General features: G+C 31.1%; 2 protein-coding genes across 9 annotated transcripts in view; both read left to right on the plus strand.

The window, feature by feature from the left end:
• The window catches only part of LOC126920061 (EH domain-binding protein 1), a 49,904-nt gene extending 39,584 nt beyond the window's left edge, over window positions 1-10,320 (plus strand). For all 4 annotated transcript variants that reach the window (XM_050729959.1, XM_050729960.1, XM_050729958.1 and 1 more), the window contains 7 exons: window positions 5,025-6,730; window positions 7,428-7,653; window positions 7,789-8,094; window positions 8,495-8,630; window positions 9,303-9,531; window positions 9,619-9,731; window positions 9,814-10,320. In XM_050729959.1, coding sequence (XP_050585916.1) covers window positions 5,025-6,730; window positions 7,428-7,653; window positions 7,789-8,094; window positions 8,495-8,630; window positions 9,303-9,531; window positions 9,619-9,731; window positions 9,814-10,001 — 2,904 coding nt within the window. In that variant the 3' untranslated portion in view covers window positions 10,002-10,320. The remainder of the gene's footprint in view (window positions 1-5,024; window positions 6,731-7,427; window positions 7,654-7,788; window positions 8,095-8,494; window positions 8,631-9,302; window positions 9,532-9,618; window positions 9,732-9,813) is intronic.
• Window positions 10,321-12,636: 2,316 nt separating this feature from the next.
• Window positions 12,637-16,277, plus strand: LOC126920071 (39S ribosomal protein L3, mitochondrial). 5 transcript variants are annotated; one of them, XM_050729992.1, is made up of 8 exons: window positions 12,637-12,737; window positions 13,287-13,371; window positions 13,470-13,563; window positions 13,644-13,868; window positions 13,963-14,094; window positions 14,172-14,332; window positions 14,416-14,605; window positions 15,998-16,277. In XM_050729992.1, exons 2-8 carry the CDS (start codon window positions 13,310-13,312, stop codon window positions 16,235-16,237), a joined length of 1,104 nt encoding a protein of 367 aa, XP_050585949.1. In that variant the 5' UTR covers window positions 12,637-12,737; window positions 13,287-13,309; the 3' UTR covers window positions 16,238-16,277. The 5 variants fall into 5 exon arrangements, with proteins under 5 accessions (XP_050585949.1, XP_050585947.1, XP_050585945.1 ...); XM_050729990.1 differs by lacking the exon at window positions 12,637-12,737 and adding an exon at window positions 12,818-12,963; XM_050729988.1 differs by lacking the exon at window positions 12,637-12,737 and adding an exon at window positions 12,824-12,981.
• Window positions 16,278-16,332: the final 55 nt, after the last annotated feature.

The following is a 16,332-nucleotide window of genomic DNA, read 5'->3' on the forward strand; positions in this document are numbered from 1 at the left end:
CTATGTAACTCGCTAATGAGACCTCACGAGAGAATGACTTTCCGTCTCGATGATGCTGCAGAGGAAAACTATGATGGGGTATGTTTAAGGACACGAGATCATCGGATTCGTCAACAAAGGGCTTCGTTCGGAAAGTGAGGGAAATTGACGTTGCTGTTAATTGGTCAATTTCCATGTTAGTAGTTAGAGAGGGATGCTAGCTGCTCTTGAGGGAAAGTTGCTAGTAAGAAGCGTCGTTCGTGGAAAAAATAGATTTCCCCTATCTTCCCATAATTGGAACAAAGACTGTTTGTCTGTTTAAAGGATTTTAATTCTTTAAATCTTAAGATTTGTAACGGATCCTCCTGCTAGCTGAACATGTACTGTGGAGATGCGTCGACATCTGGTAATCATCTGCGTGTGGCGAGCCACGGGACAGGAACCATTGGAATGTTTACTGTCTAGTGCCGCTACAACTATTTCTTTTTAAGGAGAGCTATAATAATATAGGATAATATGGGGTAATAACTCCATACCTTTGTTAGACAAAGCGTTCATCCCTTGACCACGTCTATGTTCGGCGACTGGTTGTCGCCTCGAGCCTAACCTCAATATCACAAATCTCGAACAAATACAACAAATACAATCGGATTGAATGACGGCAATTGCTTAATTACGGCCATGGCAGAATTTAGATCAAAGTGTTAAGAGATTTTCCCAAAATTCCAAAGGAAAGGTTCCGGTGTCCTTTCATCTCCGACTTATATATATATATATATATATATATATATATATATATATATATGCATATAACGCACAAGTCACTGATACGGTTATCAACGTCCACCACAAACCGCTGTATCTAGAAGTGTAAAATTTGGATAGCATACTTCTTTTATGATTAGACATGGGATAAGAAAGAAATTTTGGAAATATGGACCCTAGAGGAGTAGAAAGGAGGTAAATTCATTTTTCAAGGATACCCCTATTCCACAAATTGCTAACGTCGGGGACTTGAAATTCGACATAAAAACTTCTCATTAAAAATAAATAAACACGTGTTTTCGAAATTCAATCCTTACTGAGGTGAAAAAGGGGTAAACTGTATATGTATATACCGTATATAATAACTGTATCTGTATATCCAAAAGCTGGAGATTTAGGATTTGACAAACATACTCGTTATTAAAAATAAACAAACATATATTTAAGCGTTTTTGGAAACTTAAATTCTAAATGGTGTTGAAACAGAGGACAATAAACATAAATTGTCATAAAACTAAATACTGTGCAGGTAAAGTGGCGGCCGGGCGGCTAGTACATAAATATATTAAATCAAGTTTTCTTACCATTTGCAAACACTGAAATGTTAAACATTTCAAAAGCATATGGTATAAGCGAACGAACTGTTATTCTATGCAATTAGCTTCACCATGGCATTCTCTCTTCGTTAGTTTCCAGATCTTAGTCCAATCAAAATATTATGAATTGATGTAAATGAACATATTAAAGATAAAAAAATAAAAGATTCAAATACCGTTATTGAGGAAAAACGAAATGTTTAATTGACCGTTATTAACGTTTAATCGAATTCAAATCACGTCGTTACGATAAGATTGCATTTGCCAAAAAGGAAGAGCAACTCGATGTTATTAAAACGTTTACTGCGGTGACTTTTTGAAAGAATTTTCCTATTTATCGGTACGAGACTATTGTAACCCCATTCGCATTTCGACATATACTTCGTATTTAACTTTTGTATTTAAAAAATTTGTGTAGTAATATCTGTTGATAACGAGAAGCATTGTTCCATTCATAGCGATACGAGATAAATAATCCCCGTACAACATCCCAGTACGTCTTTTGCATTATGGTATAACTAAGTTCCGTAGAATTTTTTCACTATATTATGTTACTTTACTATGCAAAGGTTCAATTAATATTTATTAGTATTTACATCGTTGCGAAGAGTAGAAAAATGACTGAAATATTAGCTTCGCAAATAGGGGAAGTCCACTGAAAAAGAAGCCGTCCAGGAGGTAGGTTCGTTACGGGGCCTATATGTCCCGTACCGCAGTGAACGTATTAACAACATTTTATATTCAATTATTTAATTAATTTACCCTATATTAATAGTATTTCTGTGGTTTTAAGCAGCTGTTGACCAAGATTCTCTGTAATGTAAAATTATGAATGTACGAAAGTGTGTATTTGAGAGGGACGTAGTTGATATTGGTCGAGAATTTTATAGTTTTGTTAGCGCAAAGTGGAAACAAGATTCGTCGTTCATAATGAACGAATGTAAGTAAAATTATTGTCTTCCTAATTGTTATTTCTTAAGTACAAATTAAAAATTGTAGGCATAGCTAATAATTTAATTGTTTCAATTTTTGCACTACTTGAACTTCATAAGTATGTAAGAATAAGTATTTTATTTAAATACCAATAACGTTTCGAGCATCTCAGATTGGCCAGAGTATTCCCTTTATTCTATCTTTATTCTATCTTTACTCTATCGTACATATCTATATTCTCGGAATCGCTCTTCTTTTTACTTTAGCCTTAGATATCTCATTTCTTTCATTCGATCCTCAGTCACTTGTTATTCACGTTTATCATATGTTAACTGTACTCTTACTCACGATATCACGAAGCATTAACTTACTTTTAATAAGATGACGTTACGAAACCTCTGTTGTTTGGATAATAATAATAAGCAATAGCAAATACGTATTCGACTTTCGGATACGATGCTCAAATAAGAGAGATTTCGGATAATGAAGCATTAGAATAATGTGTGATCGGATAAGAAAGAAAAGCTTTAGTTGATTTTTATTTTATTTTGAGCAATAAAATATCCTAACTACCTGCAGATTCCATTGGTACTACGATTTACAGCCTTTGGTACAGTCTGCCAATTCATTATAAGTATCTTTTAATTAATCAAATTAAATTTTGAACACCTGATACTTACAGTTAGGATAATAGTGCTTTTCTTTGGAATAGCTAAAAAATTATTATATTAGTGTTAGTAGCCGCTGCATTGGGTTACTAGTAGATTTAAAGTAATGCTATGATTACTTTTATTTACGATTACTTAGGTTACTTTTATGAAACGAAAATCTTAAGCTATATATACATATATTGGCGCCATGTAAGTGACATATGTCACATTTCTTAGTCATATTTTCACAAAAGAACAAAACAAAAAATGAATTTCGAAAATTATCTTATCTTCTTCTTATCTGATTGTTAATCGTCTAATTGATTTTTGTCTACTGATTTGCCCACATAATGGTTGATAACGAAATTAAGTAGGTATTCAAACGAAAACGGTGTAAATATTGTTAATTACATGGTAAACAAAAAGACATCATACGCTTGTAAGAATTCTCAGGCAGGATATTGTCTTGGAAATTGTTTGAAAAAACTTCATTACGATGTGCGATGATTTAAAAATTTACATGTCTAATATTTAATAATTAATAATTACAGTTAAATAACAAAAAATAATTAATAATTAATTTTATTCGCCTAAATATTTTGTAAAGCTTCATCCCTTTTATATATTTTTTATTACAACAAAATGATAGCCTCATTTGTGAAACAAATATGCATTACTTTTGGACGCATATATTGCGTCGTCTTTCATTGTATGAAAGTAAATAAATTAATTATTAATCGACGATACTGCTGACGCATCATATGCATTTAAACAGTACATATTAGAACGATAAATAAAATAGTGACCAGCGATGTCGATAATTAAAGAACGACATTTTTAATAACGAAAAAAGTATACGATATAAACTATTAAACAAAATAGAAAATACGTAATATAGAATAATTACTGCTACGTATATCTGTAGATCCGATAATCAATATTTGTAATTGTACTAACAAGTTATCTAATCACATATTCATAATACAATTTTTTGTTTTAATTAAAATCGAGTAGTAATGAATGTCCTTTTATATTTAACTAATAATTTGTTTAATTTTGCAGACTGCACAAATATGTTTAATGAAACGGGGTAATACAAAATATTATTTCACAATTTAATTATCGAGTAATATTTCATATTATTTGCGTTATTTGCATTATTACATTACAATTCGACGCAAAAAGTATTCACGAAATGGTAGAGGAAATCGAGAGTAATAACGAGAATGATCGAGAGTACACTAGAGCCCCTCTTATCCGGATAACCATTATCCGAATAGTCTAATATCTGAACGTTCTACAATACCTACCTGTACCCACAATACCTATAACGTATTTATCCGAACATAATATTTCAGGTTACCTTGTTTCGGATGCCCTTTTCTATTTTAAATGTGTCCATATTTTATTAGCAGTGACATATAATGTATTCTTTCCTTTATTCGATTGAGTGAATTCTGATTATAAGAGTTTGGTATGGAACTTGAATTGGTTTGATATGACGCTTGAATTTCGATTGAAAAATTCGAAAGTGGTGTAAGTGGAATAGAAATAGCAAAAATGTATGCAAAAGAACGCAATCCTATGCAGTTACTTATGTTGAAAAAATTATGTGACTCAGCAGCAAAAACGATATGGGACACATAAGTATTTAAAGAAACTACCAAGTAATCTTAATCTGTATTTGAATAAATGAGAAATTTCATATTAGAAAATTAATTGTTCTATCATTCGAAATTCCATTATCCGAAAAGTTCTGTCCCCCTACTAGTTCGGATAGGGGAAGCTCAACCGTAACAATAAGCTTCAATGATATATCTTCGTTAATCGATTTTCATACAATGACTTGTATTAACTTTAGAATGAGTTGAAACTTTCCACACAAGCTACGTAATATAGAAAATAGGATATAAGTTATGAAAAATCAAGTATAATCGTGTTTTGAATGTATGGAGCTTGTTATATAACGATATATCGTTATATTAAATTTTCATACTAATTATTCTATAATATTTTAATCCGTTGTACAGCGGTAATTGCAATAACAAACAAATACGCTATATAAAGGAAGAAACTAAAATATTTGTTTAAAATTCTGCAGGAAGCAACGTGTCTGGGTAGTATGCGAAAGGATGTCTGCGTTGTGTGTGGATTTCCAATTTTCCTAGCGGAAAAACTGGTCCTCGCCCATGTTGCGTATCATCGTACTTGCTTTCGCTGCGCTCGATGTAATAATCAGTTAACTATTGGTAATTATTATGAAACCGAAGAAGGGCAATATTGCTGTGAAACCTGTCCGGATGAAGATATTCCAGTACAAATAACGCAAAGTTATGACTATCCTACATTTAGCGAAATTGAAAAGAATAACATTGATTCCAGTTGTCAGCAATTTTTTAGTAATAACGAAAACATAAATAAAAAACCGTTTAGTCGTAATTCTATCGAGCGGATGGATCACGAATCGATGGATCGCGTTGTTATTCCTGATTTAATAGCGCAAACTTCTCGATTACGGCTCAATTTCATATCGAATCAACTATTTCCGGAAAATGATGAACAGATTTCTCTTGATAATATGCATATAAGTGAAAATCGAAGTAGCATCGAGGGAGAAAATACAAATTTAAAGACAGAAAGCAGAAATTTAGTATACCCATTTAATACCGAGTTCGAAAAACAAAGTAAACTCGAAGAAGAAAATAAACTCAATCGTGTTGTCACTTGTTTAAAACTAGAACCTGATAATGACGGGCTGTTGTTAAACACAAACGTCGATGATTACGTCCATGAACGATTAAACATTGATAAACACGAACAGGATCAAACTTCTGTAGCTTCGCTTCATAATGTAATTAAGGAAACAAGAGCATCTCATAGCAACGACAAAGAATTATCGGATGAGACTAGTTCTGAGAGCAGTTATTCTATAGTTGAAAAAAGATGTAGAATGTTTGAAAAGAAAAAAGATGATATCGAAAGGATTAAGCTTAAAAATCATGATAGTGAAGCATTAAAATTCAAGATACAAACTAAAAGGCATAGGACTAAAAGTATAGGAAACAGTGAAAGTCCGATAATAAATCCAGATACGACAATGCAGGAAACAGGCATCGGTCAAGATAACGCTCGAAAATATAATGCAGAAAGCTTCGATAAAGACAGTTCGACACAGATTGCTCCTTTCGAGTTATTATCGTCGCGTGTATCGAAAGTTAATAAAACTTTATCAATTCCTTTGGATACAGAAAGTATCGAACATCGTACATCTACGATTGCGAACGATATTAATGCAACGAACGTAATATGCTCTAATTTTAGCGAAGATTATCCTGAAGATTTAAACCCCTTTAAAAGTGATGAAGAACAGGAGGAGCCGGAGGAGCCGGAGGAGCCGGAGGAGACGGAGGAGACGGAGGAGACGGAGGAGACGGAGGAGGCGGAGGAGATGGAAGAAGAAAAAGAAAAAGAAGAAGAAGAAGAGGATGAAGACGAAGAAGGAATTACTGATAAATCCGTGACAACTATGAACAGTTTAGTAACTACCAGAGATCTAACAAATCCTTTTGAAAATGCAGAAGAAACGGAAAAGAAGGAAGTTATTCTACCAATACCAGCTACGAGAAGTAATTTTAAAAGTGGTAAAGCTAACCAACATTTCGTAGAAGGATCGACAAAACGACGTTTAGCCGCACCACAGATTAATCTAAATCCCTTTTGGAGCGACGAAGAAGATCACGATAGCGATTTGGAGTTCAAGGAGAGAACATCTGAGATTATGCCTACTCCTAAACCACGCACAATTAAGTATGTATAAAAATTAAAAATTTGTTAAACTAAACTTTTCATTGTTGCAGCGTGCTAACAATGTTGAATTGAAAAAATAATAGACGAATTTCGTTAGTTTATCCAGCACAAATTCGATGTAGGTAGATACCTGTAGGTATCTATTTAGGTGACAGATACATTACGCGTTGATCATTTTGTAATCATAGCAAGACAGAAACGTGCTTCCTCCTAATACAAATCTATATTCTTACAATGAATCATGAAATTATATTGCAATACCGTATATTAAGTATAACGTATGAGAAGCCATATGTTTCCTTTCACTTTTATCATTGTTATAGCCATATATCAGATAATATTTCTATTTCTAGTCGCGAAACTTCGTACCGTCGAACACAATTTCGTACTCAAGTCGATCCTACTCGTTTTTGCCCGAAAAAAATATTACCAAGTCCCCGAAATACAATTCATATATGTCTAAATAAGAAATAAATAAAATAGAAATTATTTCATACTTTTTAGCGCATTTCGAAGTAGGTAATACTTTTTTGGCAAAAGATCTTTTCTGATTTAACGGAACTCGCGTGATAGTTATTGTCGCGTTATACAAATTTCTACAAAACCGAAACACTTCAAGATGTTGATGTTTTTTAAACTTTGTTTTGTCTCAAAAGGTAGTTTATATACAGGATATATATATTTTGTTTTGTTGTAGGCACAACGAGCAAAGCCCAAGTAAAAATGGACGAAAATCGAGCGACACTCGTGATTATTTATCCATATCAAATAATTGCTTAAGAAGCCCAGAATCAGGGATACGTACAGGAGGAGCTTATAGGAAAAAGAAACCAGCACCGTTACCACCAAATAAGAAGGAATGTGTTTCTGATCAGCGCACATCTTCAATGTCTAAACTACAATGCAGTTCTGCCGAATATCGCGTAATTTATGACCACAATCTTTTATAATTTACAATACTCGCGTAAAAATTTATTCCATCGTTTATACAGACTATTACGTTCCATGTGAAAAATATAACGAACGATAGCTAAAAATATCGAATTTTTTGTTATTAGGATTCACCTTCGCATAAAACATTTAAAACACGTAAGCCAAGACCAGCTCCACCACCACCAATTCCAGTGTCAACTGGTTTTCAAGAGTGCCCTATGAATAAATCACACGATGCCAATGTAGAATATAACATATGGGAAGATGAAAAGACTAATAAAGACGAAACAAATAGAAACAGACAGAGTTTTCCACACATTACATGCGAGGAAACTTTTCATTGTAGATCATATTTAGACAAAAGTATGGAAGGAAAATGGAAAAGGAAGAAAGGACCTGCTCCACCTTGTCCAATACCACATAGAAGAAAGGTAAGTGGAAACTTATTCATTTATTTTACACCTGTTGTGGCATCCGTTAAATCGGACGACCGCAATTGTAAATTGCGTCGTAGCTGCAATTGTACATATATTCGAGGCCACTTTGTTTTCTTTAAAACCGATCGCGCCTCGACCGTTCTGTACACCGAACATCGTTCTCACACACGCTTCAACACACTTCAAACAACCAAGAAGTGTATATTATATATAGTTGTATAACCGTAGTATAGTTAATAGTTATAAATCTTCGTGTCGCGTATTGTGCCCATCGTATCATAAAGAACCTTGTTACCTGAACAGTCAGTCCTGCCAACATTTCTTTTCTCACCGTTTGAAATAACATCAACATAATTGACAACATAAATAAAAATAAGCTTCTTGGCCATTTTAGATAAAAGTAATGTCTCTTAAGGATGTTAAGTTGGAGTTAGATGAAATAGAATTGCAACAACAAGGCTTAGAAAAGCAAGGTGTCCGATTGGAACAATTGATAAGAAGTAAATGTGAATCTGGATCACAGATTAGCGGTAAATATATTTGTTGTACCCAAATCTCTCCATTAAGGAAAGGAAAAATAATTCCGATGAATAATCCAATTTGAATGTCAACATTTCGGAAGCGTATAAGAAACCGGTAAATGAAGAAAAAATGTCCTTTAGAGATTTGCACGCATATGCTCTATTTTGGAATAAATCGCGAATAAAGAAACAAATAAGTCTTCGCTTCTTCATTTATTTATACTTATTTATACTTCTTTATTCGTGCTATCGTCCATTTAATGAAGATATCGTTCAAAATGGTACCCTCTTGCAGCAATGCACGCGATACATCTAACATTGATAGCTCTAAATTGTAGCTAAACATCGCTTTAGTAATATTTGGTGCACCGCAGTCACGATTCGATTTTTCAGAACAAATGAGCCTAAATAAATAAGTGAAAAAACCGAAACATTTTTGTTTCTTTTCTCACTCTCGCGATTTTCCCCAAAATGATGCATAAACGAGCAAATCTCTAAAGGACGATATTTTCTTAGTTTGTCGGTCCCTTGCATGGTATCCTGTAGTTTTCACATTTAGATTGGGGGCACCCTCCTAAATATGGACGATTATACTTTGTATAAAATATAATAATAATAATATCTTATATATTTATAATTTTCTTCTACAATACTACATACATAATATTATAAACACTACAGATATTTCCCTTGGAACAGATGTAGAAGAATTAGTCTTAGAGTTATTTACTTTAGTAAATGAAAAGAATGAGTTATTTAGACGACAAGCCGAATTAATGTTACTCCGAAGACAGCAGAGATTAGAAGAAGAACATGCTGAAGTGGAATACCAAATTCGATGCTTAATGGCACAAAATGAATCGACTAAAACGGATTTTGATAAACAAAGAGAAGAAGCGTTGATACAAAGGTTTAAGTTCAGCCTTCTTTCTTTTTTCTAACAGCTATTCGTAAATGATAGAAAAGTGCAATGAAAGCTTAATATTTTTATCGATAGATTGATAGAAATTGTTGAAAGACGAAATGAAATTGTTGACTGCTTGGAGATGGATCGTCGCAGAGAAATAGAAGAAGATCGGAGTATACATCGTCACATGGACTTATTTGCTGGCAAGTACAAGTATAATGAAATGAAAGTACCTATTACTGATCTATCTTAATAAAGAAAATTATATTGTTCATTGTTTAATAGCTAAAAACAAAAACGATTTATCATGCAATGATATGGATACAACCGAAAAGAAGAAAAGAAAACAAAACAAATTAAAGGAGAAAATAAAAGAGAAGAGACTGAAAAGAATATTGAAGAAGGATGTTGATAAGGATGTAGATGAAATGGAGTTGACACTAAAACGTCATACTAAGCGAAAATGGTTTTAATTTATTTCGATACTTTACTTTTAATTACTTTGATATTCCAATCTAATACTTTAAGTAAACGTTACTGTGTGTAACTCGCTAGAAAATGCTACCTCGAATTTCTGATTCAAAGATTCTTTAAAATAACGTTCCAAATGAAAACGCGTGCCTATGATTGCACACGGAGCGATATCTCGAAATGTTTGATCTAACAAATTTTTATTTAGATAAGATTGTATATTCTTTATGTATATCACATCATGTATACTGTTTGTATAAAATTATCAATTTAAATAAAATTATCAAATAATCTGAAAAATGAAAACATGATCGAATGAAACAGCAGCTGTTATTATTAAACGACTCGACTTTGGCATTGTTTGGATACAGCCACAATAACGAAGGATTCCTCGCATAATCGTTTACGTACATTTATTGTGCGTTTGGTTTCGAAAAAGTGTAATATTACGTTTGCTGTTGTAGACGAAAGAGTATTATGTCGTTTATATTATGAGTATCATGTAACGTTAGACATTTAGGTTTTAGTAGTTGTATTAATGAAAAACTTTATTTCCAAACGTTTTATTACAACAAAAATTAGAAATATGTATCAACTCATATGCGCACGATCAAGAGATATTATGGATTATGTATATCATTTTGAAAACGTTGAATCGATTGTTTAGAATTAAGCAGAGGTTATATAAAAACACTTGTCTTGTCTCGGACGCTTAATCTTTCGTTTTAGCATTCAAGCGATGCGTTTTGATAGTCATAAATGATTTCACGTCATTATACAATATTTTGAAAATGAAGGGATAAGAAATTGATATACTTTTCGAAGTTTGTTCGTTGAAACCTGAAACGATTCTTTAAAACAGAAAGAAATTCTCGTTCTATGTATAGTCACTGTTGGAAATATAGCGATGTCTTAAAATTTGTGAAGCAGTAAATGTCATATATTTTGACCAATACAACGATGACTTCAAAAATTTTGGGTGAAATAATAGAAGGACGTTAAAAGTTACCGCTGTAGGATCAATCAATACCGTCTATGACTTCGTTATTTCTTTATCAATGGAAATACCATCTGTAATCTATTCGCTTTATCTATTCACTTTACTAAAACTGTTTGAAGTGAAATAGATTATTGTATTTAAGGGGTTTGGTCAAACGAATATATTTTGTTTTTTTAACACTATATTTTCTAAAATATTAAAGTAACCTTGAACTTTTTAAATGATACCGCATATTTTTCACAATATTAATCGATCCAGTTGGATATTCTCTAGAAAAAGATATTAAACTATTTAACCGAAAAACCATTAGTTTAGCACATATTTTAACTTTAACTTCTCAGAATTAGTATATGAAAGATAAGGGAGGACGCGAAGCGGTATTCTTGTACAATATTTACCTTGTCTTGATCTTTCATACGTTAATTTTGATAGCATCTTGGCAAGGTATAAAAAAAAGTTCACAAATTTTTAACACTTCTGTATGAGATTCAAGACTATTTATTTGATTTAAAATATTCTACCTATTTGAGAGAAGAAATAAAAATTTTAAAGCTTCCTATATTTAAACTCTTTTTTAAAAAATACCTTTAAGTTGTAAAATTGATCAAGATATCTTACATCACTCACAAATATATTTTTAAAAGCAAGAAATGCTGGAATTCTCAATTTCTTCGCAGACCGGGGGCTATATAGCCCCCCATACTATTTTAGTATCACATGCGACATTATCGGTTCAGTATAGAATAAGATACCAGCGCTACTTATGAACGAATGGTAGGAATAATAATTAAATCAGTGAGCGATATACTCATAATCAAGATCGATCTATATTCTATCAGAGAGGAAATGAGGAAATGCTCACGTCCGTGGTTTTAGTTGTTTCACAGTGCTGCACAGGTGCTGCACCATACGGCCAAGTGCTGAGTTTAAGTAAAATTAGCATGTGCAAGAACCTATAAAATTAGGAATTGTATATATGTATATATAAAACTAGAGAAAATAAATATCAACTTTTCCATAGAACCGTACAATTAAATAGGTTCTTGTAGCGTACAACTCCATAATTTCATGTCTATGTTGGTATGCAAACAAACAGGGCAGATCCCTAATATTATAGGTTCTTGTACATGCTAATGTCAAGTAAACTCAGCATTTCGTCGTATGGTGCAGCACCTATACTATGATACAACACTAGAAGTACGGGCGTGGGCACTCTCATTTCCTCTGTTACTTTTAATGTCATCGCACGCGTATCTGTGCCTTTAGGATGACGATATCTCTAACGATGGTCAACCGCCGTCCAATCATTTATGATCTTTATGTTATAGGACCTTTAGGTTCTAGAACATATTAAGTTACAAATTTTTATTAAATTGTGTGCGAAAACTTGAATAAGTCATTAAATTAATTTCAAATAATAGAATATCTTTTTTCATTTTTAAAAATGCTTTCATTAAAGAATTGGATATAAAATAAAAATTTATTTGTAATACTTGGATGATATAAATAGCCTTTTATACTTAAAAAATGATTATTTAAGAATTATTATTTGAACTTAAATTTATAGTTTAAAAATGTTAGGAATCGGGAAATAAAATAAAGAATCAAATTTTATTCCCCGCTAATGAATAAGTAGTACGCAATCTGCGATATACTTTGATATTTCCTTTCAATCCTACTATTACTTTGTGTATAATTCGAAGTTTTTTCATTCGTTACAACAATTTGAGATATTAATGTATGTATTTTTTTTTCGATTCATTTGTTGTTTCTTTATATACATTTTCATTCACCTTTAACGTATTTATCTCAAGGTGAAGTTCGTCGCGTTCTTTCAAAATTTCTGCATTACTTGTAAATTAGATAATTCATTATTATTCTCTTATATCAACTCTAACACAAATCAGAGAACTTACTGTCTTAGGAACAGTGCTGGGACGTGGGGAGTAGGATCAAATTCACATGTACTCTCGTTTGTGGATGTACTTACTTAGTTATCGGCTCCACTAAATATTAAAATTAATACGATAATGATAAAAATATACACGTTTTAAGTTTATCTTATAATTTATAATTTTTACATCTCGTCTGTGCTAACTCTAACAGTAAACTGCTAATAGATTAAATTTGTTGTCTGTAAAGCATAATTTGTAAAATTATGAAAATAGGAATTAATTATTATAAACTTTTTTGTTCCATATTACATAAATGTATTATTGATATTTTACATCTTATAAACAGATCTTATAACATATTCGTTATTAATTTACAATTTAACCTCTTTCAGAATTTGTATGATATTTCACAAACATGACATCGCTTTTAAAAAGCCTTAATGGATTTCAACTGTTTAGTAGACACTTAAAACAAAGGTATTAAGTTAGAATAATATGTTTATTATGTTACTTGTAATAACTTACTTTAATGTTTTTGTAAAATAAATTAGTTTTTACTAGTACAATTATTTTAGCCTCAACGTGATATCTGTTCCTGCTCGTGGTAAATTACAAAATCCTCCACCAAAGAAACGTCATCCAGAGTGGCTACCAAAACCAACACGTACAGTATGTATTTGAAATAGATAAATAACATTTTTATTTTTTACTGTTTCGCAAATACTCTATATTATCATTTTTTATATTAGCGTTATAATGAAGAACTTTCTCCAGAAAACAAAGAATTTCTCTCTGAATTTATATCAGCCAATAATGGTCTGCTCGATGTACAAAAATCTCCATTAAATACAGAACTTGTTCAGTCAGCAACATGGACTCCAGGCTCTAAACGTACTGGTTTAATTGGGAAAAAGATAGGAGTATATCCAATGTGGTTGAAAAATGGTAAAAAAGTAACGACAACGCTAATACAGGTATTTTCTAATATAGTAAATATACTATAATAATAATTATATGAAGTACATTCTGATTTTTGATTATAAGCTCATATATCTAATTTCTTAATAGATTGTAGATAATGAAGTTGTAAAATATATGCCACCTGAAGAATTCAATCCAGTTAAGCGCACTAAACATTTACAACCTAAAGTAAAAAATGGTTGCCTTGTATTAGGTGCAGTAAATATTGATCCGCAGCTAGTATGTTATATTTCCTATATCTCTTAATATTTATCTAAGTTTTCTGAATATAATGTTTGTATTATCAATTTGTACAGCTTACTAAGGAATATTATGGAATATTTAATGCAGCTGGAGTTACACCAAAAAAAACACTAATGAGATTTGTAGTTTCACCAAATGCTGCTCTTCAACCAGGAACTCCTTTGTGTGCAGCTCATTTTAAACCAGGAGAATTTATTGATATTCGAGGAAAAACGTAAATCTCATTTACTAGTACTCTCTTTTTTATACATGATGTGTATAATATGTAATCTATTGCATTGTTCTTTAAAAACATAGTATAGATCGTGGTTTTCAAGGTGTCATGAAAAGGTGGGGCTTTAAAGGTATGCCTGCTTCTCATGGTGTAACTAAAACGCATAGAAGACCAGGCAATATAGGCTCAGGAGGAACAAAGGCTAGGGTAATGCCAGGTACTAAAATGCCTGGACATATGGGAAATCGTTGGCGTATTCTCAAAGGTGTAAAGGTAATTCATCATTTTTACTTAGCACACATCTATTACATTTATGATCTATTATTCGTCTTTCTTTTGGTTGCAAATATATTTATTTAAAGACATTTTTTTTATATATTTATTACTTTTTGTTATTATGAAATATCATATATGATACAAGTAAAACAACAATTCAAAATAGGGTATAATCTTTTTTCTTATTATTTCTTTTTTATGTATCACAATATATTAAACAGTACAATTGAATCTTTATTTTTCCATCGAACCACATCATTTTTTGTTTTGTTTTCAATTGTAGAATTAGAGTGAATGGTCAAGATGATCTATCAGTATAATAGCTATATCAAATTATTGTTTATACATATATTTTATATATGAACACTATTTGTTGTAAATATTTTTTCCAAGTTTTATACAAAGATAGTGCATATTTATTTCTTTTTTTGTAGTTTTACAAAAAAAAAGATATTCGTGAAGTTGAAAATCTATAACTACAAGAATGTACTCAATGTTTTCATTTATCTTAAATAAAATTAGTTAAAAATTATGCATAGCATCTCAGCTCAATCTTTTGTAACTCTCATGTAAGGAATCCAGAATTACTTTCCATATAAAATGTGTTTAGTATAGAAGTAAGATACATTGAATTCTGAAATGTTTATATGAAATATTTGAGAATGTAGATATTTATGATGAAACATTTGAAGATTATCTCCTTACATCATTCAGTAGTTACAAAACGTCAATTCTTCAAAACTATATTACTTTCGAAAGGAAGATACATTATACAGCAGTGGCACTTTAAAATTATTTTACAACAGCTAGTGAAAAACATATATTTACAATTAGTCAAACTTATATAATTCATTTATCATTTATTTTAAAATTATAGTTTGTAATGTAAATAATATAGAAAATTTGCAAGAATGATAAATTGTGCTAGGAATATACTAACGACATAATGTTACACAATGTGTAATAACTTTTTCCCTTAACACTCTGATATTAGAGTGTATGATATTAGCAAAAAATGAAAGAACTATTAGTTATTAATAATAGTTTTTAATCTAATGGAAACTCTCAAACATAGAATTAAAAAATTTAATTAATTTCCTTATAGCATTATTTAAAAACATGCCTCAGTTATATAACTATATTCAAAAATTTCACAATTATTTTAAATCAGCAAATGAAAAGAATTATAAATAATAAAATAATATTAATCTGTCACAATTGCAATAGCAATAATTGTAAATAAATTTGTTGTTAAGATCCACTTTTTAGAAAGAATCCATCAGAATTAGATTAATAAATAATTACAACGATGTAAATATGTTGAAAGATTATTAACAATTATATGTAATGGCTTCAGATCACTGTTAAACTTTTGTGTGTATGTTGCAGATACTACGAATAAACACTAAATATAATGTAATTTGGGTATTAGGTCATAACGTCCCAGGAGAGATAAATACCATGTGTTATTTGTATGATACGATTTTACCTACTAAAAAAAATACGTCACCACATTTTCCTACATATTTACCGAATAATGAAAACACAAATGTACTTCCCGAAGAACTTTATGCGGATGATGTTCACCCATTTAGTGACCCCACTATTGAATATCAACCAAAATCGTAATTGTAATAACGTAGTAAATAAAAAAAGTACTTTATAATAAGAGGACATATATTATGAAAATATTTAAATCTCTTCAAATTTCTAGATAACCTTAT

This window comes from Bombus affinis, chromosome 9 (assembly GCF_024516045.1).
Source record: "Bombus affinis isolate iyBomAffi1 chromosome 9, iyBomAffi1.2, whole genome shotgun sequence".
Classification (NCBI taxonomy): Eukaryota; Metazoa; Arthropoda; class Insecta; order Hymenoptera; family Apidae; genus Bombus; species Bombus affinis.